The following is a 22,639-nucleotide window of genomic DNA, read 5'->3' as shown; positions in this document are numbered from 1 at the left end:
GGGTCGCCTTAAATGGCTTTTCAACAGGCACAGCCTTGCTTGGAGCCGGGCGGGGGAGAACGGGAGGAAGCCCTTTCCTCCTACAAAATGTCCTCGGCTGTAATTCCTGGTTTCCCCCGCCAGATGGTGGCCGGGAATTGCTGTGAGCAGGCAGCTGCGGTGGGGGGCAGCCCCGTCCCGCTCCGTGTCTCTGTCTCCATCCCTGTCCCGCTCCCGGTCCCTGTCTCCATCCCTGTCCCGCTCCCTGTCTCCATCCCTGTCCCGCTCCCGGTCTTTGTCTCCATCCCTGTCCCGCTCCCGGTCTCCATCCCTGTCCCGCTCCGTGTCTCTGTCTCCATCCCTGTCCCTGTCCCTGTCTCCATCCCTGTCCCGCTCCGTGTCTTTGTCTCCATCCCTGTCCCGGTCCCTGTCTCCATCCCTGTCCCGCTCCGTGTCTCTGTCTCCATCCCTGTCCCTGTCTCCATCCCTGTCGCGCTCCCGGTCCCTGTCTCCATCCCTGTCCCGGTCCCGGTCTCCATCCCTGTCCCGCTCCGTGTCTTTGTCTCCATCCCTGTCCCGGTCCCTGTCTCCATCCCTGTCCCGCTCCGTGTCTCTGTCTCCATCCCTGTCCCGGTCCCTGTCTCCATCCCTGTCCCGCTCCCGGTCTTTGTCTCCATCCCTGTCCCAGTCCCTGTCTCCATCTCTGTCCCGCTCCGTGTCTCTGTCTCCATCCCTGTCCCTGTCTCCATCCCTGTCCCGGTCCCTGTCTCCATCCCGGTCCCCGGGCGCCCGCAGCCGCTCCCCGCTCCCTCCCCCCCCCCCCCCCCCCCCCGCCCCGGCCAAGCACATCGCGGCCCCCCCGGCCCCCCCGCTGTGAGGCCAGCAGCCCCCCCGGGCAGGGCTGTTTGCCCCAAGGGCTTTGCCAGGCCGCCGGTACCGCGGTGTGTGCCCTGGGTACGCTCCCCCCGCTCCCCTCCCCGGGGTGGCCTGGGTTGAGCCGTGGCTTTTGTAAAAGTTTTCCTTGCTCGGGAGCAATTTGGGGTGAAGTTTGTGTCACGGGTAGTGAGAGAGGCTCTTCGGCTGTTGTACGGCAGAGCCACAGAGCCACAGAGCAAGGAGGGGCTGCGGGGGGGCTGCGCAAGGCAAGCTGGCTCCGCTTCATGGAGATGCTTTTGTCAGACCCAAACCCGCGGGAGGGTGCTGCTGCGGCTGGGTGCTGCGCCGGGGCTGGGCACTGGGTCACAGACTGGCCGGGGCTGGAAGGGACCTCTGGAGATCACCCAGTCCAACCCCCTGCCGGAGCAGGGTCACCCAGAGCAGGTGGCACAGGGACGCCTCCAGGCGGGTTTGGGATGTCTCCAGAGACGGAGACTCCACCACCTCTCTGGGCAGCCTGTGCCAGGGCTCTGCCACCCTCACAGCAAAGAAGTTCCTCCCCATGTTGAGATGGAGTTTCCATGTTCAAGTTTGTGCCCGTCATCCCTTGTCCTGTTGCCAGGCACCGCTGAGAAGAGCCTGGCCCCATCCTCCTGACACCCCCCCTTTAGACATTGATCAGCATTGATGAGATAGACACCAATGGCTCTCCCCAGTCAGCCCAGCGCAGGGCCAGCTGGGTCCCAGTCCGGCTGCGGGACAGACCCTCTGGCAGAACCTCTGCTGGTGTGGGGGCGGCAGGTTCGCTCCTTCCACAGCACTTAGCACACCGGCTTGTTTCCCCGGTGCCGAGCCGCGCTCAGCGAAAGGCCCTAAAGACAAATACAGCTAATTATACCCTCAACGAGTAAGTGCCGCTTTTCCTTTTAAAATGTTTTGCTTTCTCGTTCGGTGTCCTTGGCTTAAGTGTTTGTGCCACATCTTTCCATCAATCAAGACCCGAGCAAACGGCAGGAGCCAGCACCAATTAGGCACAGCGCGGTCTCGCAGCTGATGCCCCCCCCGCGGGCCAGCGCGGCTGTCACTGGTGCGCGGCTCTCGCAGGCGGCGTCTTGATTCCCCCTGATTGTTTGTGTACACAAATTAAGCGGGAGCATCTCGCGGCGGTTTGATGGGATGTGCTACATGATGTGGAACAGAACAGGAGGGATCACAGGGAGCTCTTCTCCAGGGGAGACGCGGGCTGGCGGCTGCTCTGGAGGCGAGTCTGGAGTGAAATGGTCTGACTGGGGAAGGGGGAGGCAGGGGGAAGGGAAAGAAAAGAGTTGCGATGGAAAGATGCTCAGGACCTTTCTGACATTTTGAGGGTGGAAAGAGGGTGGTTCGGCACATGGATGGGTCAAGTTCACCACAAGGTTTTTGGTTTGGTTTTTTTTTTTTTTGATAGAAAAGCAGCAGCAGAGACTCAGCACCAGCCAGGGCGGCAGTGAGGGGTGGTGTGTGCCCGGCACAGACCGCGCCGCTGCCGAGGGGCTGGCGTTTACAGAGCAGCCCTGCGAAGGGAGCGCGACTTGCCCACGGTCACCCCACAGGGGCAGGGACACCCACCTGTGTCCTTGTCCCGCTGTTGTGCTCAGCAAAACCTCCCCCCCCGGTACCAGGGCCCCTCTACACATGGCCATAACCGCTCACCTGTGAGAAACCAACCCAAACTAAGAAGACCAGTGTGATGAAACCCCTCGGGTTGGGAGAGCCAGCGCCGCTGCTGCCTGGGATGCCATCCTGGGGACAGCAGTGTCGTGCCTGGGGGTTGTTTCCTAGGGATCAATGCTTTTCCCAGGATCCTGTGCCCCGAGGCACTGCAGCAGCCTCTGGCACACCGCTATGGGAGAGAGAGGACAGCCCTGATGGCCCACAGCAGGCCCCGATTGCCCCTGGGCCACCGTCATGGGCATCCTCCCCGCTACGTTACAGTTAACTTCTCTGTCCCCAAGGCTCTGCTGGGGACAACCAAGCGCTTCAGGGCAGAGCTGAGCTGGGGGGGACCCAGGTGGATGTTTGGATGGATCCTGCTCTCCCCAGGCTTTCTCCTGAAGCCCTGGCACAAAGCATCTGCCCCAGCTGCCTCCTCCTCCTCCTCCTGGGAGGGGAGGCAGAAGGAAGGGCAAATTTGGCTCCTCTCATCAGGCACGTGCCTGGGGTGGGGGTTTGCAGGGACAGCTCGAGCCGCGTGCGGGGCTCACTCCATCACACGCTCCACCGTCCCCCCTGGGCTCGGCTGCCCGTGCTGCGGGTCTGCTGCGTGCAGTAGCTGTGACTGGTGTCTGGGAAAGAAAAGCCATTTCACTTGTTGCCGCTTGTTGAGGGAAAATGAGCGGCAGGTGTTTAGTTCGTCACCACACCTCGTTGTACGGGGCTTTACCACTCCTGCGGGACCCAGCTCCACCGGGAGTGCCCTCAGCTGCGTTTTTCTGCGGAAGCAGAGGCTGAACACAGGCTGCACACACAACCCTCAGGCCATGAGATGCAGGACCTGCCTATTTTTCACCTCACTCGGCACATTTGCAGTGGGGTCACGTCTCGCCCTGCTCCGGCACAGGAGAATCACAGACTGGTTTGGGTTGGAAGGGACCTTAAAGCCCACCCAGTGCCACCCCCTGCCCTGGGCAGGGACACCTCCCACCAGCCCAGGTTGCTCCAAGCCCCGTCCAGCCTGGCCTTGAACCCCTCCAGGGATGGGGCAGCCACAGCTTCTCTGGGCAACCTGGGCCAGGGGCTCACCACCCTCACAGTAAAGAATTTCTTCCTAATATCTAATCTAAATCTCCCCTCTTCCAGTTTAAAACCGTCCCCCCTCGTCCCATGGCTCCCCTCCCTGATCCAGAGTCCCTCCCCATCTCTCCTGGAGCCCCTTCAGGGACTGGAAGGGGCTCTAAGGTCTCCCCGGAGCCTTCTCTTCTCCAGGCTGAACCCCCCCCAGCTCTCTCAGCCTGTCCTCACAGCAGAGGGGCTCCAGCCCCCTGATCCGAGAAGCGCTGCTGGAGTCCCAGCGCACCGACAGGCAGCAGCCGGGGCAGGGCTCACACCACCTCGGAGACACCGCTGTGTCTGGCACAGATCCCTCCCCCGGGACAGGCAGCGGGGGCTCTTTACCACCCTGCTTTATTTGCATTTTGGCAGGACAGCTATTCCACAGCCCTTCTGCACCGAAACGCGGTGCCCGGCAGGTTGGCGGGGGCTGAGGCTCCTGGCTGCTCTCCCCGGCCCTGCATCCTGCACGGAGCCGCGGCGGGGGGAAGACATGGAAAAGGCTCTTGTCCTGCCAGAGTCCCTGCACGGCCAAAGCCCGCTAGCCCCCAGCTTCCATGCCATGGCCCAAGCTTCCTGACCCCGGCGCCCGGCGAGGCGGCTGTTCGTAACCCCGGCACAGCAGCCCCTGCACCAGGATTTCATGTGACTGTTGTTAAAAAAAACAAACCACCCCAACCCGCAATGCCAGAGCGGGGGACAGTCAGGCGAGGGGCAGAAGGGCAGGGGAGCGCTGCCCCCCATCCCACCAGCATCCCAGCCCCCGGCCGGGGGAGCGGGGCTGGGGGCGGCCCCGGGGGGGGATCCCACCCCTCTGGAGCGGACTTGGGGGGGGCTGTATAACGCCGGCAGGCATTGGGTGTGTGGCGTGAGCTGCTGGGGGAGCTCCTCCAATGGCTCCACTCATTGCTGGAGCCCGGTACTGCAGGGGCACCCGGGGGTGGCCCCTCCGGAGGGTTTCTGCACCCCCAGCATCTCGGTCGGCAGCTCCTGCAGCTCCGGCATCTTGGTCTGCAGCTCCCGCAGCTCAGTTTCTGCATCTTCAGCATCTCAGTCTGCAATTTCTAGAGCTCCAGCATCTCGGTCTGCAGCTTCTGGAGCTCCAGCATCTCAGCCTGCACCTCCAGCATCTCGGTCAGCACCTCCAACATCTCGGTCTTTGCGTCTCCTGCACCTCCAACATCTTAGTTTCTGCATCTTGTGCACCTCCAGCATCTTGGTCTGCAGCTGCTGCTGCTCCACCATCGCGGTCTCTGCATCTGTTGCAGCTCCAGCATCTCGATCAGCATCTCTGCCCCAGCAGCTGCTGTATCCTGCAGGTCTGGGGCTGGGAATGGGGGTCCTGAAGCCCCCGGGGGTTATTGCTCTGCCTGGGGAAGCCGGCAGTTGGGGCACAGGGCAGCCTCGCTCATCCCGCCTTCCTAATTTTACGCTGCAAAGACGTTTTATTCTGCTTTTAGCATAGTACTGTAAAGCAAAAAGCCTGGTGCTCCTGATTCTAGCGTAACCCTGCTCTAAACCGAAGTAAAACCTCTCTGCAAGTTGTGAAACTCCTGCAGGGCTTGGCGAATTAGCGAGAGGTCGGATCACGGAGGCAGGACCCACTGCACCGGCCGGGAGGTGCCTCAGCACGGCCAGGTGCCCCTGGTCATGGCCAAGTGTGGGCAGCGCTGGCAGGGACAGCCCCGTCCCCATCCATCTGCGGCAGGGTGGCCCCGCTGATGGGTGCAGCCAAGGTGTAGCATCACCCGTGGCTGTGTCCGTTGTGCCCATCCCCACTGTGGGCAGGGTGCCACCACCTTGGGTCAGCTGCCCAAAGGGAACTTTCTTCATGTTTCGTTCCCTCTGAGCAGGACCCCCGTTTTCCCGAGGAAAGGGCTCTGCCCTGAGCTGCTCCGCGTGTCCCCGAGGTGCTGGGCAAGGAGCAGCCGTGTCAGGGCATCATGGTGGCAGCGAGCCGGAGAGTGAGGGCAACCAGGCCCACCCAGGCACTTGCCCACCCTCCCCGCTGCCTGCCCCCGGCCTCATCCTGCGCCAGGCTCCAGGAGGACGATTTTGCCTTCTGGGGGTCGCTGTCATTATGCCAGTGCCCATGGGGGACGTGGTGGTGGGGGACTAGATGGGACCCCGTTGGGGGGTTGGACTAGATGATCTCCAGAGGTCCCTTCCGATTCTATGATTCTATGACCCCTGCAAGGGATGCCCATGGGGAGCCTGGGCTCTCCCAGCCGGCACCTTCTCCCCTGTCCGGGTCGGGAAGGGGGTGGGATCACTGGGCTGGGCAGGGGCACACCGTACACTAGGGCCGGGCTTCTGGAAGCCGGCGACTCCCAAACTGCCCAGCTCGCCTCGGGTCTGGACCAGGGTGGGTGACTCTTTAATCCCCCAGGCTTGAATAGCTTTATTTGTTGTGTTTGTGCGGCTGCTGAGCCGGTTAAATGCTTGTTACAGCAGGGACGGGCTGCGCGAGGGGCGAGTAAATCAGTGCCGCGCATGGGGAAGCACAGCAAATACTGCCCTTCTGTGCTCTTCCCCCACTCCTTTTATTAGCTCCTTCTAATGTGTTTATGGGTTTTATTTCAGCGGATCCGCTGTCTTTTAACGGCTGTTGTTCTTTTCTGTACTTGGCCGTGAGAAGAGCTGCTTTATTTTTAGTTACTCATGCTTGGTAAAAACTTTAGGGGTTAAATTGTCAGGAAAATCATAACACCGAATGTCCTGACACTGCCAGGGAGGCTCCGCTGGTGCCAGGATGCTCCAGATAAGGGTGGAGGAGGGAAAGCAAACGCAGCGATAAGGGGTCCAGGCGTAAAACACTGATATCAGGCACTGCAGCATGTGAGGTACAGCAGAAAGAAACCCAGGCGTTTTCCAGCTCCACTTTGCAACAACGTGTTTATTGGGTATGCTAAAAAAAAACCAAAAAAACCCACAAAAATAGAAAACCGAAGAGATGCATAGACTGCCCTATCGCATGCTCTACGTGCCTACCCGAGGTACAAAAATCAAAACTACTTTGGACATGTTGTAACCACAGCCGTGCCAGGAGGTTGTAGGAGCGAGCGTGTGGGGCGAGGTGACACAGGACCCGGAGGGGACCCAGGAGAGCGGCACCGGCGGGTGCGATGCAGCTGCACGGGCGCCCACATCTGCCTTCTGATGCATGCAGCCAAAGACCCGCTGTTTGTCCCCATTTCCCAGCACGCGAGGAGCCTCCTGCCTGCCTCCTGCCTGCCTCCTGCCTGTCTGCCAGCTCGCCAGGGCACAGCCGCGACCTGCCGGCTGACCGACGGTGCTTCCCCAGGTACCCTCTGCCTTTTGGGGCTCTCGCCCTCTCCCCGCGCCCTCCGGGTGACTGCCATCCCTTCCGAGTCCCTCCTCCTTGTCACCTCCGACTCCCAGGGGTGCCGGTGGGCCGGGTGGGGAAGAGGAGGGGAGGGGTGGGGGGCAGCGGGGTTGGTTTCGGCCGAGGCAGCGCCTCTCCCCACCCAGCCCACCTGAGTTTCCAGCCGCTGCCGCTGCCACCGGCGCCTTCCCGCGGGCGGCCGGCTCAGCACACCGAGCAGCTGTTGGTCTTGTTCATGGGAGGCCTCAGTGCCTGCTCCTTGGGCAACGTCTCCCTCCTCTTGCAGAGCGCCGGGCTGAGCCGGCTGGGCAGGTTGGCTTGCTGCAGCAGCTCCCTGAAGACCTCCAGGACGTTCTCGTTGTCCTTGGCCGACGTCTCCACGAAGCGGCTGTTCCAGTCCAGCTCCACCAGCGACAGGGCATCCTCCGCCGGCACCTGCCGCTCGCCACCGCTCTCCGCCTTGTTGCCCACCACCACGATGGGAGGGAACTTGTCTTCCTTCACCTCCAGGATCTCCTCCCGCAAGCTCTTGACGCTCTCAAAGGACTCGGCGTCATCTACGGCGTAGACCAGGGCGAAGGCATCGCTGTTCTGAATGGAGAGCTTCCTCATGGCCGGGAAGGAGTAGCTGCCGCTGGTGTCCAGGATTTCCACCGTGACCGTGGCCCCGCTCACCTCGTACTCCTTGCTGTGCAGCTCCTCCACCGTGCGCCGGTGCTTGGGCTCGAAGGTGTCCATCAGGAAGCGGCGGATGAGGGCTGTCTTGCCCACGCCGGCAGCACCCAAGAAGACCAACCGCACGTGGTTCTTCTCCTTCACCACCGGGGACATGGCTGGGCGCAGAGGGGTCGGGATGCTCCGCAGCTGGCGCTCACCTCACGGGTGTCCCTGGGTGGCCGCAGCCCTGGCGTCCGTCCGTCCGTCCTCCCCTGCACCGTCTCGGTGCAGCTGGGGAAGTTTGGTGCCACCTCCCTGCAAACTTCTGCCGGCTGTTCTGCCGTGCGGACGCTACAGTCCCCAAGTCCAGCTCATCTTTTATCCTGGTTCCTCTCTGCCATGTGGCACCCGGCTGTCCAATCTCCGTGGGTTGAGGGTGCTGAAGGAGAGGGGGGGTAGGGAGGGAGGAGAGTGGGGTGCTCCGGGCCAATCCGCGGAGCTCAGTCCTGGAAAGAGCCACTCCAGCCCTGGAGAGCACCGCGCTACGTCGCACATTGCGCTTGCATCGCCCGCCGCCGCCGGTAGCACCGGGGAGCCGGCAGCGTCGCAGCAGTCACGCTGCGCCAGCCCTCCTGCCCGTCTCCCCTCCCTGGAGATTAACCCGAGCTCCTTGGCGGGGGCTGGCTGGCGGCAGGGGAGCCGGGTGGGGGTCCCCCACCCATTGGGCGGCTCATGGACAGACATGGCAGGGGGGCTGGCCGGTCACCCGCAGCGGTCCTTGCACTTTTTTGGGGCTGGGGGCTTGTTTGTGTCCAACTCTTTCCTGAGCCTATGAAATATTTGAGCTGAGGGGAAAAATAAGGTCTCCCTGAAACCCGTGCGTCATAACCTCCGCGTTCAGCTGTCAGTTATTCTGTGATTTCTGTGAAATATTTAACCTGAGGGGAAAAGAAAATCTCCCTGAAATTGATGCATCGCCATCTCCAGGAGCAGCCGTGAGTGGGAGCGCCGGCCGTCACCCGGCTTCGGCAAAGCCGTGACCCAGAACGGAGGGTTGATTTCTGGGGCGGAGAGGCGGGATGTGTGTCCGTCCCCGTCTCCGCGTGGATGGGCATCGCCTCTGGACGCGGGACTGCCCGTGGCGGTGCAGGTCTGCACCTCTGCGTGTGTTTCCTCAGCCGTCGCCGTCCCCGTTTCACGCTGGAGTTGTTCCAGGAGCTGATTCAGGCAAAGTGCAAATACAAAGGGAACTTGCTCAAAAGTTAAAATAAGTTTTTATCCCAAATTTGTGCGTGTATGGATTTTTCTAGCTTTGGACTGGTTTCTGTAGTTTTAGAGCAGTTGGATTTCTTTCCATAGTGAAGTGCCAGTTCCGGCATTTAGTTCTGGCTGAATTTATTCTGATTTCAAAAGCCCTTTTCACGAGAATGATTCCTGCCTCTTAATCCCCCAATTACCGTCACATGTTAGCCACGTTAAGAGCTTTCCCTACCTGATCTTATTCCCAAGAGAGCCAAGAGATTGCATGGGGGTGAGCAGAGTCCTGCCCGGGGCTCAGCCTGCCCTGGGAGACGGGGAAGGTTGGGTCCCTAACAGGACTGGCAATGGGACAAAAATACCCAGTGCCCCACGGCACCCTGAGGGGTTTTGCACCATCTGGTGATGCACCTTCGCTGGCCAACGTGAAGCTCTCTCCGGAGAGACTTGCTGTGCCACGAGCAGAGCCAAAGGAGGACTGAGCCGCAGGAGTTGGAAGGAGCTGAGGCTGCAGAAGATGTGATGGCACGGCCGTAGGACCACGGCGGGCCAAAAACCAGGAGAAGAGGTGGATGAGCAGAGGGTGCTGGCTTTAGGGACGTTACCAAAGCGGTGACTGCGTTTTGGTGCCTGGCGTGCCATCAACATCAGTGGAAGTGAAGAACTGAAGACAAGGAGGAAGCAGGGCATGACAGATAATCTCACCCCAGTTTAGGAAGCTGTTTAAAGACAAAAAACATTTTTTTTCTATTACAAAAGAATTTGGTTAATGCTGCTTTGTGCTTAGATAGACATAGCAATGGGGCTTTTCGAGAGAGGCGGTGAAAGGGTTTCCCGCGGTTCCTCCCCGCTGGCTCTGGTGAAGCTCCGCGGGGCGCAGCCGGCTCTCAGGAGGTGCCAGGGGCCTGTGCCGTGCCCTCACCCTGCTCAATTTCCCAGTATTTCATTACGAAGGGCCTCAAAACATGGATCTGTTCAACCTCACAACACCCAGTGTCTCTCTTACAGGTGCAGAAATGGTGCCCAAGGTGAAGGAGGAACCGGTGGCAGGCGGGAATGGGGACCCCGGGCTCCAAACGCCCCATCCTGGCTCTAAACCATCCCCGTTATTGCCAGCGCCCTGCGGCCAAGGAGCCGACGGACACACTGGGAAACGCCAGCTGTGGAGAATTTCCCAAATTGTGGCTGGGAAGGTGACCCTGGTGCCATGGGAGCCACCACCAGGTCACATCACTAGTGCCATATCTGCATTTTTGAGTCATTTCTGCAAAGAACCGATGTGTCCTGCGTGGTCTGGCCAGGGTGAAGAGCCAGCCCTGGCTGGGTTAGACAAAGAGATGTGCTGCGGCCGAGAAGCTGCCCTGCCTCGGCGCCGCGGTCGCGCGCAGCCTCTCTGTACGTCCCCAGTGATTTTTCACATCAGTTGTCTCCCCGTGGTTTTCACATCTGTGCTGCTATGGTTACCGAGAGCCTGAAAGGTTTTAAATCTCCCTCAGAGCAATGGAGGATTTCAGGGGTAATCTTGTTAAGAGATGAGCAATGAATATTTCCAAAGGCCTTTTGCATGAATATCTCGTTCCGTATTAGCTTATGTCGGCTGACAGCAGGGAAAGCGAAGCGCGGGGGGACTGGGGGCGAGGAAAGGAAGAAACCAGAGAGGGATGAATGCAGCGACTTGTTTTCCAGACACGCTTGCAGCCTTTTGTGTCCAGAATGATGTGCTTAAATACTGTATTTTTCAAGGAGGGCTTGGCCAGCCAGCTTGGGTCAATTTTTATGACCCAATAATGGGTCATAATGGGTCATTATGGGGTCAATAATGACCCATTACTGGGTCATAATACCCTTTGGTATTGTAGCCCAATGGCTATACCCAATTGGTATTATAGCCCAATGGGTCAAGGCTACCAAGATGATGAGGGGACTGGAACACCTCTCTTGTGAAGAAAGGCTGAGGGATTTGGGTTTTTTTAGTCTGGAAAAAAGACGACTGATTGGGGATCTTATCAACGCTTATAAATACCTAAAGGGCGGGTGTCAGGAGGATGGGGCCAGGATCTTTTCAGTGGTGCCCAGGGACAGGACAAGGGGTAACGGGCACAAACTTGACCATAGGAAGTTCCATCTCAACACGAGGAGGAATTTCTTTGCTGTGAGGGTGGCAGAGCCCTGGCACAGGCTGCCCAGAGAGGTGGTGGAGTCTCCGTCTCTGGAGACATTCCAAACCCGCCTGGAGGCGTTCCTGTGCCACCTGCTGTGGGTGACCCTGCTCTGGCAGGGGGTTGGACTAGATGATCTCCAGAGGTCCCTTCCAACCCCGGCCAGTCTGTGATTATAAAAAAAATAATATTTAAAGCCTCTGTTTCCCCCAGCGAAAGACTCAGGGGGCCTTTATGGGCACTCGGAGAGGGGGACACAGGAGAGCCCTGTATCCTGTGAGCCGTGCGTTGGGCCACGGGGACCGGCTGAGATGACGAGCAGAGCCGAGATGGCTCTTGGCTTCAGCAGGGCTGCGGGAGCGTCCAGGATCCATCACCTGTGGGGTTTAGTGATTCTGGTGGAGTGTTGTATCCTGCAGCGAGGGGACGTGCTGCACCCGTGGGGACCGGAGCATGGCGGGGGCAAAGCCTCTGCCAGCGCTGAACCGCAGCATGTGCCCACGGGAGAGGGGACCATGATGCCCCGAGAGGGAGGCGGGGAGGGAGCAGGGAGGGAGAACAGCCCCGAGCTGCTGGCGGGGAGGAGAGCAGGCAGCAGGAGGAAGGACGGAGGGACAACAGCAGTGATGGGGCACAGACGAGCTGGGGATGGGTTTGGGGCAGGTGGAGCCCCACACCCCGCAATCACAGGCAGGTCTGGACCAAGGGATGCTTGGAGATGTGCAACAAGAAGGTTCTTGGTCAGCCTTGCCCCAAAGCCAACAGCCACAGCGCGGTGGGATACCCTGGGGGGAGGCGAGGGATGGTCCCCACGGTCCCAGCCGGTGCCAGGGCGCAGTCAGAGCGGTGACTCCAGCCTGAAACGCTAGCCAGTCCCTGCCTGGGCACAGCCCCCGCGGGCTGGGCAGCCTTCAGCAGTCAGGAGAGAGCGGTTTGGGGCAGAACGCCGGAAAATGGTGTGTGCACTGCTGCTTCCCACCATGTGCTGGCAGGGGAGAGCTGGGGAGCAGCAGCAGCAGCAGATGGAGGGACGAAGGTAGAGGAGGGAGCTGAGCTGGACCCCCGCCTCCTGGAAAAAGCCAACAGAACTTGGTACGGGAGAAACTCTGGTCTCTGCATAAGTGACACGCTCCCCTCCCGCTGCTGCTCGCAGCCCGGGACGCGGGACACCGTGGTGCCTCTTCTGTCCCTGAGCCAGCCCACGCTGGAGGGACGGAGCTCCTCTGCTGGAGGGGGTGAGCTGAGCTCTCCCAGGTAAAGGCCCTAACGTTCTGACGCGTTTTGCAGCATCTTTTACAAACGTTCATTTTTATTTCACTTAGCAAGCCTTACGTTTGCTGCCTTGAAGTGATTGTGCGAGGGTGAACCCAAAAGAGCATGGAACCTTTCCCACCAGCCGAGTGCTCCCAGCCCCGCTGCCGGACTGGTCTCCACTGCAGCTCTGAGCTTCAGTAGGACAATTTGCAAGGAACAGCCCGTGCTGCGACTGGATGAGTTTTTGGGGAGCTCGTATCTCAATGCTCAGCTGTCACGGTTCAGAGGGGACGGTAAACACCGAGGAAGCCAGGAACAATGTTCTCCAGCACAGTGCTGGAGCAGCTGGTGCTGGGCATCGCTCCATTCCCGGACACGGTGCCCCAGTAACCTGCGCTGCCCAGCTGGCAGATCACCGCGCGGTCACACACGGGGTGAAGCTTTCCCAGCTGACGGGAACGATGTGCCTTGCCCATGAAGCATCATTACAAGCACCTGGATTATGGCAGTCCCAGGCACAAATACAGGTTGGGCGGAGAATGGCTTGAGAGCAGCCCTGAGGAGAAGGAGTTGGGGGTGCTGGTGGGCGAGAAGCTCAACATGAGCTGGTGATGCGCGCTTGCAGCCCAGAGAGCCAACCGTGCCCTGGGCTGCATTAAAAGAAGTGTGGGCAGCAGGGTGAGGGAGGGGATTCTGCCCCTCTGCTCCAATCTGGGGAGACCCCACCTGGAGTGCTGCGTCCAGCTCTGGAGCCCTCAGCACAAGGAGGACACGGAGCTGTTGGAGCGGGGCCAGAGGAGGCCCCGGAGATGCTGGGAGGGCTGGAGCCCCTCTGCTGTGAGGACAGGCTGAGAGAGCTGGGGGGGTTCAGCCTGGAGAAGAGAAGGCTCCGGGGAGACCTTAGAGCCCCTTCCAGTCCCTAAAGGGGCTCCAGGAGAGATGGGGAGGGACTCTGGAGCAGGGGGGTTATGACAGGACATGGGGTAACGGCCTCAAATTGAGAGAGGGTAGATTTGGATTGGATCTCGGGAAGAAATTCTTTGCTGTGAGGGTGGTGAGCCCCTGGCCCAGGTTGCCCAGAGAAGCTGTGGCTGCCCCATCCCCGGAGGGGTTCAAGGCCAGGCTGGACGGGGCTTGGAGCAACCTGGGCTGGTGGGAGGTGTCCCTGCCCAGGGCAGGGGGGTTGGAACTAGATGATCTTTAAGGTCCCTTCCAACCCGAACCATTCTGTGATTCTGTGCCCATGGTTTAATTCATGGTGTACGTGAGAGCAGCTGCGTTTTCAGCCAGGGCTTTCTGGTGTTCCAGCTGAGAAGGTGAGAAGGAAGCGGTCAGTAATGAGAATCTCTGGCGAGACCATCTCTGCTGTGTCCCCAGCTGCTGCCCATCACCGCAGGCAGTGGCCTCGCGGGGTGAATCCTTGTTTCTCCCACCCGGAATGAGCTCTGGATGAGAGACCAGGCAATATCGGGAGAGGGGAGGAGAGGGCTGGCAGCAAGTTGTCCTGTATCAGGGGTCGGCGAGGCAGGGCCTCACCCCGGTGTGGGGACACCCGGCTGCGCAGGAGGGGGTTAAACCTGCCTCTGCCGGAGATTAAATCCAAATGGCCTTTGATTTAGCAACAGGTGAGAGGAGAAATCTGAACCGCTATCATCGCTTCCACCCCCACTTTAAAGGGAAGCCGCAGCCCTCCCTGATGCATAGATGGATGAGCCATACGTGGTGCTCCGTGCTCTGTCTGGAACAGCGTGTCGCCGCACGGATCCTGTTCCCGGCGCTGGTGGGGCCGCCGTGGGGTACATGCCACCCCGAGCGGGGAAAGCCTGTGGCTCAGCCTTGTTTTGGGGGGGGCACATGGTGGTGACCAGCCCTGGAGGGGGTCACACGAACCCTGGCTCCTGCCCCACTGCCTCCCTGGGGCTTGTCCCCTCCCACCCAGTGCCAGATGGGGTTAATGGCTTAAAAGCCTTAATTGCACGGAGGCAGGAGTTGGTTGGAAGATGCGAGGGCTGAGGTTTGCCCATAGCCCTGGGCTGGGCGTCAGCAGGGAGAGGGGAGGAGAACTGAGCTGGATTTGGGGTCCTCCAGTGCCGGTGGAGGAGGGATGGGAGGAGATCCCCGCTGGCGTGACCAGCTGCATGACCAAGAGCATCCCTGTGGCTTGCCCTGCCCGAGGGGACAGGACCTTCCCCAGGGATGGGGCTGATCCAACCTGCAGCCAGGCTGGTGGCAACCAATGTCACCCGTGCAGCCACCAGAGAGGGTGCTCAGCCCCCGTGTCGTGGCCGCGGCAGCCGGTTTCAGACACGGGGGTGAAGGGAAGCTGACCCTGGCACGGGCGCTTCCCAGCTCATCCTTCCCCCATATGACCAACCTCTTCCAAGCAAAAGAGGTCATCTTGGGTTTGAAACCCCACCTTGACCCAAGCCAAGCCCCTTTTCCTGCCGCAGCCCCCCCCAAGGGGACCGAGGGACCTGCGCCAGCGTGGCGGGGGGGCGGGCAGGGAGCCCACGAACAGCCTGTACTAGACAACCCTGGGTAATAAAATCTAGTCTCCCTGTAAACAAATGTCTTGCTGAGGACTAAAGGGATTTAGCGCAGCTGTTCTCCAGCTTGGAGGAGTTTCTATAGCATCTCTTATCTTGTCCTGGCTGGGATTATTAGCTGGAGCGACAAGCTCGCCTCTCTTAGGGCCACCGACACAGCTTTTCCTTGGGTGACATGAGGTGACACACTCTGTGGCAGCGCTCTTGGGTCATCAGGAGATGAAAAGTGTGATGCCGGGATCTCAGGCATGTGTCTCTGCAGCCCCGAGGTGCCGTACGGGAGCAGGGCTCCAGCCCGGCCCCTTCCCAGACAGGCTGCAGCGGTCCCGGTGGTCCCAGTGCCCGGCTCTGCCCAGCTTTGCCCACTGTGGTGGCATCAAGGAGGGAAGCCCAGCCCCGGCACGTGCCTTAACCTCTCTGGACACAAGCATACGGCTTCATGTTAGCGTTGAGCCGCTTTGAGGGCCAATAAATGCAGCAACCGGTCAACTGATGGGGTGTTACAGGGTTCATGGAGCAGCCGGTTTCCCCCACGCTGCTCCAAGCAGGGCTGAGTCTCCTCCGTGTGGGGTTGAACCTTGAACCTCCTCCACCTGGGGCTGACCCTCCTCCCTGGGGGGGCTGCAGCCGCAGAGGCAATGGGTGGGTGGGCTGGGGGCAGGGAGGATGCTGTCCCCTTCCACCCCCAGGCACGCTCCCTGCATTCACCCCGGGCCGCTGCAAATCATTCAGTCCGGGCAGCAGTGGGAGGCTCTCAGCTGATGCTACTGTAGGCATGAAAGCCCTAAAATAACACTGGGCTTTCCTGGGTTCAGGGTGCAGGTGGGGAAGGGCAGGGAGAGGGGCCAGGAGCAGATGTGGGGGGGGACAAGGATGCTGACAGACCAGTGGGGCTGACCGTGAAAGAGGGGTGAAAAGAAATGGCACAAAGTGCAAGGCCAGGCTTGCAGGGGCGTAGCTGGCAGGGCACCTCTGGATGACCGATACATGTACGGGTAAGGTATTTCCAGGAGCAGGGTCCTGCCATTGTCCAAAAAACTGAAATGTGAAGAGAGGAGCTACTCTGAAGCTCAGAGAAAGCCTGGCACCTCCAAGGGGTGACTGAAGGGCTTTGGGGAGCCGGGAGCGGATATACGGCTTCTCAGAAGGGAGATGGGATCTTCAGCAGATCCACGGTGTCAGCACAAGGTGGGTGCAGCAGGGTCTGGAGCTGGCAGGAGATGCCGGACACCCCGGACTCGGGAGATGGGAGCACAGAGAGGGGTCTCACGGGCCCCCCCACCAGCTTGCCCTGGAGCCCGACCAAACACCCCTGCCTGCCTTCACCCAGGGTGCTCCTGCTCAGGCCGGGACTGTGTCCCCTCTCTGCCAGGCTGTCACCAAGGCGGCTGCTGCCGCCAGCCTCACGTCTGGCCTCGGCTCCCCAGCAGCCGGGCGGCCGCCCCTGTCCACGAGCGGTGTTCGCAGCGGTGCCTCCCCTGACCCGTGTCTTAACGCGAGCGGCGCTCTGCAGCGTGCCCCGGTGCGAGGGCAGGCAGACGTGACGCTCTCGCCTTGAAAATCAACCGCTTCTTTTTTTTTTTTCTTTTTTTTTTTTTTTCCCCGAGTGCATGAAAATGTCATGTTGTAAACATCCCCCCGTGGTGCCGCCTGCCCGCGGGAGCCTGCCCGTCACCGCCCGCGAGGGACGGTTCCCCGCCGACTCCGTCGCCTTTGGGGAACGAAAACCCTCCGTGGTTTTCATTCCACGGTCCTCTACCCTTTCCCCACTGACCCCGTGTCCTTAAATAACAAAATAAGCTTTTATATCACAGGGGCAAAAGTGACCTTGGTGTTGTCCCAGATCTGAGCTGATTTTTGCTGTAGCCACGTTTACGGTCACTGCTCCTTCCTTTTCAGGGCATGAGCAAAGGATGGGTCTATCAGGGGCAAAAAAAGAAGGTTTCATGCATTTTACAATGACGTTCCCACACAACGGTGTGGGCTGTGTGTGTCTTGCGAGCTGGGGGACGGGTGACCTGGGGTGGCAGCCCTGTGGCTGTTGAGTCTCAGCGGTTTTGGTCTGCCTTCCCCCAAAACTTCTCCTCCTGCCTCTTTTGGGGTTCGGAGGAGGGTACCTCTGCCTGGTCCCCGCACCGTCCCCGCTCCCTGAAGCCGGCGTCACCGTAAGAGCTCCTGACAGTGCTGCATGAGCAGCCGCTGTCTCCGCTCTGCAGACTGCGCCGAGGGCTCTGGCGCGACCGCAGCCTGTCAGGACATTTCATTTTTAAAACATATTTTCTGTCGGTGAGGATCAGCCGCAGCCGTCCCTGTTCAGCCCCCGGGGGCACCATCCCGCTGAGCTCTTGCGTGCCCGGCTCCATGACGCTCTCCAAACTTCTGGCATCCGCCCAGCCCTTGAGCCCTCCTGGTTTCCCCACGTTGTTTTCATTCCGAAGGAAGCAAACTGGTGTCGGTGAGCCGTGAAATGGCACCTTCCCCTCCCTGCCTGCGGCTGGAGTCTGCCGCGGTGGGACTCTGCCCTGCCCCAAAGGACGAGTCTTGCCATGTCTCTGGTGCCCAGAACACCTTGGCCACCTGCAAACCAGCAGTGAACATGAAAAGGCCCCTCTCAGGGCGGTTAATGGGGTGAGTGTCTGTGAGCAGAGGCGCTGGGGACTGTCCCCAGCAGGACAGACTGCCAGCTAAACCGGGAGGAGTGATGCTCTGGGAATAAAAGATGAAGAACCAAAAAGCACATTTGCAAGAGGGGAGTGGAGGGCAGGAGACATTGCACAAGCCAACCTGGGGCTTCTCTGCTCTGCTCTTGTGAGACCCCACCTGGAGTGCTGCGTCCAGCTCTGGAGCCCTCGGCACAAGAAGGACACGGAGCTGTTGGAGCGGGGCCAGAGGAGGCCACGGAGATGCTGGGAGGGCTGGAGCCCCTCTGCTGTGAGGACAGGCTGAGAGAGCTGGGGGGGTTCAGCCTGGAGGAGAGAAGGCGCCGGGGGAGACCTTAGAGCCCCTTCCAGTCCCTAAAGGGCCTCCAGGAAAGCTGGGGAGGGGCTGTTTGCGAGGGCGTGTAGCGACAGGACGAGGGGCAATGGTTTAAACTAGAGCAGGGCGGGTTTAGATCAGACATTAGGGAGAAGTTCTTTCCACTGAGGGTGGTGAGACACTGGCCCAGGTTGCCCAGAGAGGGGGTGGAGGCCCCATCCCTGGAGACATTCAAGGCCAGGCTGGATGAGGCTCTGAGCAACCTGATCCAGTTGAAGATGTCCCTGCTGACTGCAGGGGGGTTGGACTAGACGGCCTTGAGAGGTCCCTTCCAACCCAACACATTCTGTGATTCAATGGTGGGGAAAAGGGGGGCTCGGGTCTGCCCTTCCCTGTGGGGCCAGAGGGCACGGCTGAGAGCCATGGGGTCTCCTGGCATCAGAGCTGCTCCTGAGCGCCCCAGCAGAGCTTTGTGGCTCTTCAGTGGCTTGGAAGATGGGGAATGACATGCACTTCGCTTCCATCAGCCTCCTCGGGATCAGCAGGAAGCAGAGACGAGCCGGCAGCAGTAAGATACCCCGTGCAGCTGCTTTATGCTCAAGATCAGCTCTTGTTTTTATCAAGGCCAGCGTAACTCCAGTGGCACCGGGAGAGGAGGGGAAGCTGATATAACACCAGGATTTGAAGACCTCTTCGCATCTCCCAAACGGGGCCACGCTCGCCCCGTGGGTCAGGCAGGACCTCCTGCAGCACCCGGCTGGCTTTATTTTCCTTGTGCAATGACCTGTGTGCGTGCTCATGTGTTTCGCTCCTCTCCCTTCCAATAACATTTAAAACAATTGCCCATATTTAACCAGAGCTGATGGATGTGGCTTGTTGTGCTGAGGCTGGCCAAGTTCCCCGTTTCACAGCAGGGACGTGGGAAGGGAAAAAAAAAAATCCCAGCCTTCAAAACACGGCTCCAGTTACTCGGGTCGGTCCCTCTGGCCGAGTGCTTGGAGTTGCCAAAAGCCTCTTCAGGAGCAGCCAAAAGGGGAAGAGAAGTGAGATTTTTTTTTTTTACAAGGTGAACTGAGCCGAGGAAGGCAAAGCACTGCGCTCGCAGAGCAGCTTCTTGAAAGGTGAAAATAATAGTGCAAAGCTGGAAATCGCTAACTCACCGCAGTGGAGACATGTCCATGGGGGCTGGCAGGGGAACCCAGGCAGGGCTGCAGCCGCCTCCTTTACACGGTGCTGCTCGCCCTGCACAGGGTCTTCTCCAGCCCATGGTCCAGCAGGGCTGTGGACACCAAGGGAGAAGCCTCTGAGCCTCTCAAAAAGCCTCTGAGATCCTCCCAAATGCCTCTGAGATGCTCCCAGAGGCCAGGCACTGCTCTGCGTGAGCGCACAGAGGTGTCCTGCAAACGCACCTTGTCCTCCCGGGGAGCTGCTCAGTGACACCTTGTCTCTCAGACCCGTCGTACTTGCACCCTGGCTGCTGAGAGGTACAAGTTAATCTGTGCGATTAATTGCCCACCGAACTCGCCTCCCTTCCAGAGGGGGCACGGGGGTCCCGAGCTGAACCCCGAGCTGCAGCAAAGCAGGAACAGGGACACTTTGTGGGCAGCAGCATCCGCAGCATCCGCAGCATCCTTCCTCCGGTGCTTGACAAAAGCACGAGCCTTTGCCGTTATCAGAGGACTGAATGCCCAAAAGGGAGTGATCCTCTTGACCTACACTTTAAAACTTATTTAAAAGTGGCAAGACTGGGACCAATCCTGCCTGAGCCCAGGGAGGGGGGATTTTGGGCTGCTGCAAGCTCAGGGGTAAGAGACAAGCGTGTTTATTTACCCAGCCCTTGCTCTACGTCCCACCACAGGGCACGGCAGGAGACAGCACGTGCGGCATCGCGTCTACCCGAGGGTGGGAGCGGAGGGACGAGGGGATGTCCTTCCCTCCCCCCACCCTGCAGCTGCACTGTGCTGGTTCCCCCCGGGCCTGATCCGCACGCGGCGCCAGCGCCGGTGGGGAGACCTGCCCCGTCCCCGAGAGGCGAACGCCGGGAAATCGGGGCGGTGGCGCGGGCGGCCGGTCCCTGCTCACTGTAAAGAAGCCTCTTCCTGGGACGGATGGGGAGAGGGAGCCCCGTGAGCACACCAACCTGCGTCCGCCACAGGCAGAAACACCCCGCAGTTTAATTCCCAGAAGCCCTGCCGCCTCTGCCATTCCTGCCTGCCCAGCGCAAGGAGAGCAGCAGCCCAGTCAACCCCCGTAACCGCCGATTGCCACGTGCTGTGGCTCCTGGAACCCAGGAGGTGGGCAGGCAGCATCCCACCGGACTCACCGGGTCCCAGCAGAGCAGTCACAGCCCCAGTCCTGGCTTTGGAGGCGGGAGCAACTCCCAGTCCCCACCACCACGGCCACCTCCATGGATGTCCCTGATCCCTTCAGAGCCACCCTAAGTGACCGGCTCAGCCCAGCTCACACTTGTTTATTAGCGAAGAACCATCCAGAATGAGCCCTTCCTTCAAGGATGCTGTTTCTTGTCACTCTGTCACGTCCACAAAAATGCTAAGGCGGCGCCGTGAAGCATAAATGACACGTTCTGGCAGCTGACATCTCCAGGAGGAGTTTAGCATGAAGACAAAACAACCCTACGGTGAGTTAATGTTCCCGAGCCGCCGTCCTACAAAACCCAGGACGCTCGTGATGCCCAAACAGGGGAAAACAAAGGCGAGGGTTTGTCCTAGATCCGTATGACAAGCGCCAGCGGTGCGGGGCGACCTGGCACGGCCAGATGTGTTTGGCATTTCTCTGGCCCCGCTGCCTCATAAGTTGGATTTGCTGCTGCCTTGTCACGCTCCAGGTGGCAGGGTACCTGTGCCCCAGTGTTGGGGGCGGGGGGCACGGCTGCGTGGTGACCCTCGGACAAGTGCTGGCATCTGCTCCTGCCCTCAGGTGGACTCAGATAAAAGGGTCTTTCAGGGCTGGGAATGAAGAGAATAGTGTTTGCACATACACCGCTGTGTTTGTGCAAAGTTTTTGTAAAAAAAAAAAAAAAAAAAAAAAAAAAAAAAAAAAGAAAAGAAAAAGTTTGCCAAGTCACGGCACCAGCACGGAGTAAAGGCAGAGTAAAGCACGGTGCTGGGATCAGGCTGCAGCGATGTCCTCCTGCCAGCTTCTGCCCACTTCTGGCCGCTGCCTGCTCCATCCTGCCTTGTCTGAAGCCCACTCCTTCACTTTTTTCCCCCGTATATATATTTATTTTTATATACGGGGCACGATACAGGCACTTTGTCAAGCTCGTGTTTGAAGACATGGCCTCTGCCCTCCCCGGCCCAGCACAGCTCAGGCAGGTTGGGATGGAGGACTGGGTCCCAGGGAGGGATGCTGCGCCGAGGCCGACGGTGCTTCGCTGTGAGAGCCCCTGGATGCAGTTTGGAAGGGATTAAGAAACCTCCCTGCAAAGAGGGTCTGCAGGAGGTGAGGACAAGCACTCACATCGGCAGGGGGCTCAAATGTGCCACTGAGCCCCCGCCCCCCCCCCCCCACCGCTGCAGCCTGGCTCTTGTTCCGCTTCGGTGTCCCTCTGCCCTCAGCCAGGGGAAAACACTTTTCCAGGGCTGAAAACACTGTTTTGGCAGCACTTTCCATGGAGCTGCAGACCGCAGACAGATGAAATTTATGACTTTGCCTTCCGTGAACCAGGAGACCGAAAGCTGTGGGACGAAGGCAGCGGCTCTGCCTTCACCTGCCGGGTTTGAGCTCCGTGGGTCCCTGCTTGCTGGCGTCTCTCCCCCAACCTCTTCCAGCGAGCAGCCACCCCAGCAGCACCTCCCAGCTGCCGCGGGGGCTCGCGGGGGCCGCCAGCATCACAGGAGCTGGCAGCTTGTGACGTTGGTGGCTGAGTCAGAGCCCCGAGGCCCTGCCAGCTCCATCCCCATCCATCCATTCATCTACCCATCCACCCATCCACCCATTCCTCCCTGCCTGCCCCGGGATCGCCACGCTCTCCTGGCTCTGCCGGGGGAGGTTGGTATGCGTGTACCAGACATCACTCCAGGTCCCCACGGCCTTTCTCTTCATCCCCAATGGGCTCCTTGAACTGGTTTCTTAACCCGGTGGCTCCTCACGGGGGTGGGTTAGGGCCGCTGTTGGGCTGGGCGGGAGGAGGGGATGACTGCGTCTCCCGGCCAATCTCCACGGAGAGCCCTGGAGGGGCTGCGGGCACTGCCAGGTCCCCGACATGCCACCAAGCCACAGCGGCTTTCCGAGAACCCAGCGCTGTATGTTATCCACTGACCTACTTCTCACCCGCTCTCCCAGCCCCTCGCTAATTAACCCGTGTCCTCCTCCTCCTTCTCCTCCTGCGGCTCCACATCGGGTCCTGTGCCAGGATCCTTACAAGTCACAGCAGCCTGTCCCCATCCCACCTGGGCCCTGCTCCTCCACCGCCCCGAAGCAACACAAACATGGAACAGCTCTGCAGCCTTTGAGCCTGAACACATTTATCCTTCTAATTTTGGAGGCAAGGACCCAGCACTGCTGGTGGCACGCTCTCTGGGTTCCCTCCCCACGGCTCCCCCAGCAGCAGCGTGTCCCATGCCAAAGCCCATGTTTCCATAGGGGTTTGGGTATCTGCTTGCACAGGTTGGTGACACTTCTCCAGGACCCCCAGGGGAAGGGTCTGGAGATGTGGCTGCTGAGTGTCCTGCTGTGGGAGGGCCTGCAGGACAACCGCCACCGTGCCAGGAGGGGTGACTGGGCCAGTCTGGTGCATCTGCCTTCACACCGGTGCTCCC

At 60.0% G+C, this 22,639-nt stretch overlaps 1 protein-coding gene across 1 annotated transcript; it reads right to left on the bottom strand.

Annotated features, from left to right (window-relative positions):
• Window positions 1-7,124: 7,124 nt before the first annotated feature.
• Window positions 7,125-8,040, bottom strand: LOC134523356 (GTP-binding protein Rhes-like). The gene has a single exon (XM_063352217.1). The coding sequence runs from the start codon at window positions 7,838-7,840 to the stop codon at window positions 7,214-7,216; it is 627 nt and encodes a 208-aa protein (XP_063208287.1). The 5' UTR covers window positions 7,841-8,040; the 3' UTR covers window positions 7,125-7,213.
• Window positions 8,041-22,639: the final 14,599 nt, after the last annotated feature.

This window comes from Chroicocephalus ridibundus, chromosome 14 (genome assembly GCF_963924245.1).
Source record: "Chroicocephalus ridibundus chromosome 14, bChrRid1.1, whole genome shotgun sequence".
Taxonomy (NCBI): Eukaryota; Metazoa; Chordata; class Aves; order Charadriiformes; family Laridae; genus Chroicocephalus; species Chroicocephalus ridibundus.
The sequence above is the reverse complement of the archived record's forward strand: the minus strand, read 5'-3'. Positions and strand labels throughout refer to the sequence as shown.

Bases quoted from the DNA above. Each gene is read 5' to 3' on its own strand.
- LOC134523356 (XM_063352217.1), bottom strand. From the start codon at position 7,840: ATGTCCCCGGTGGTGAAGGAGAAGAACCACGTGCGGTTGGTCTTCTTG.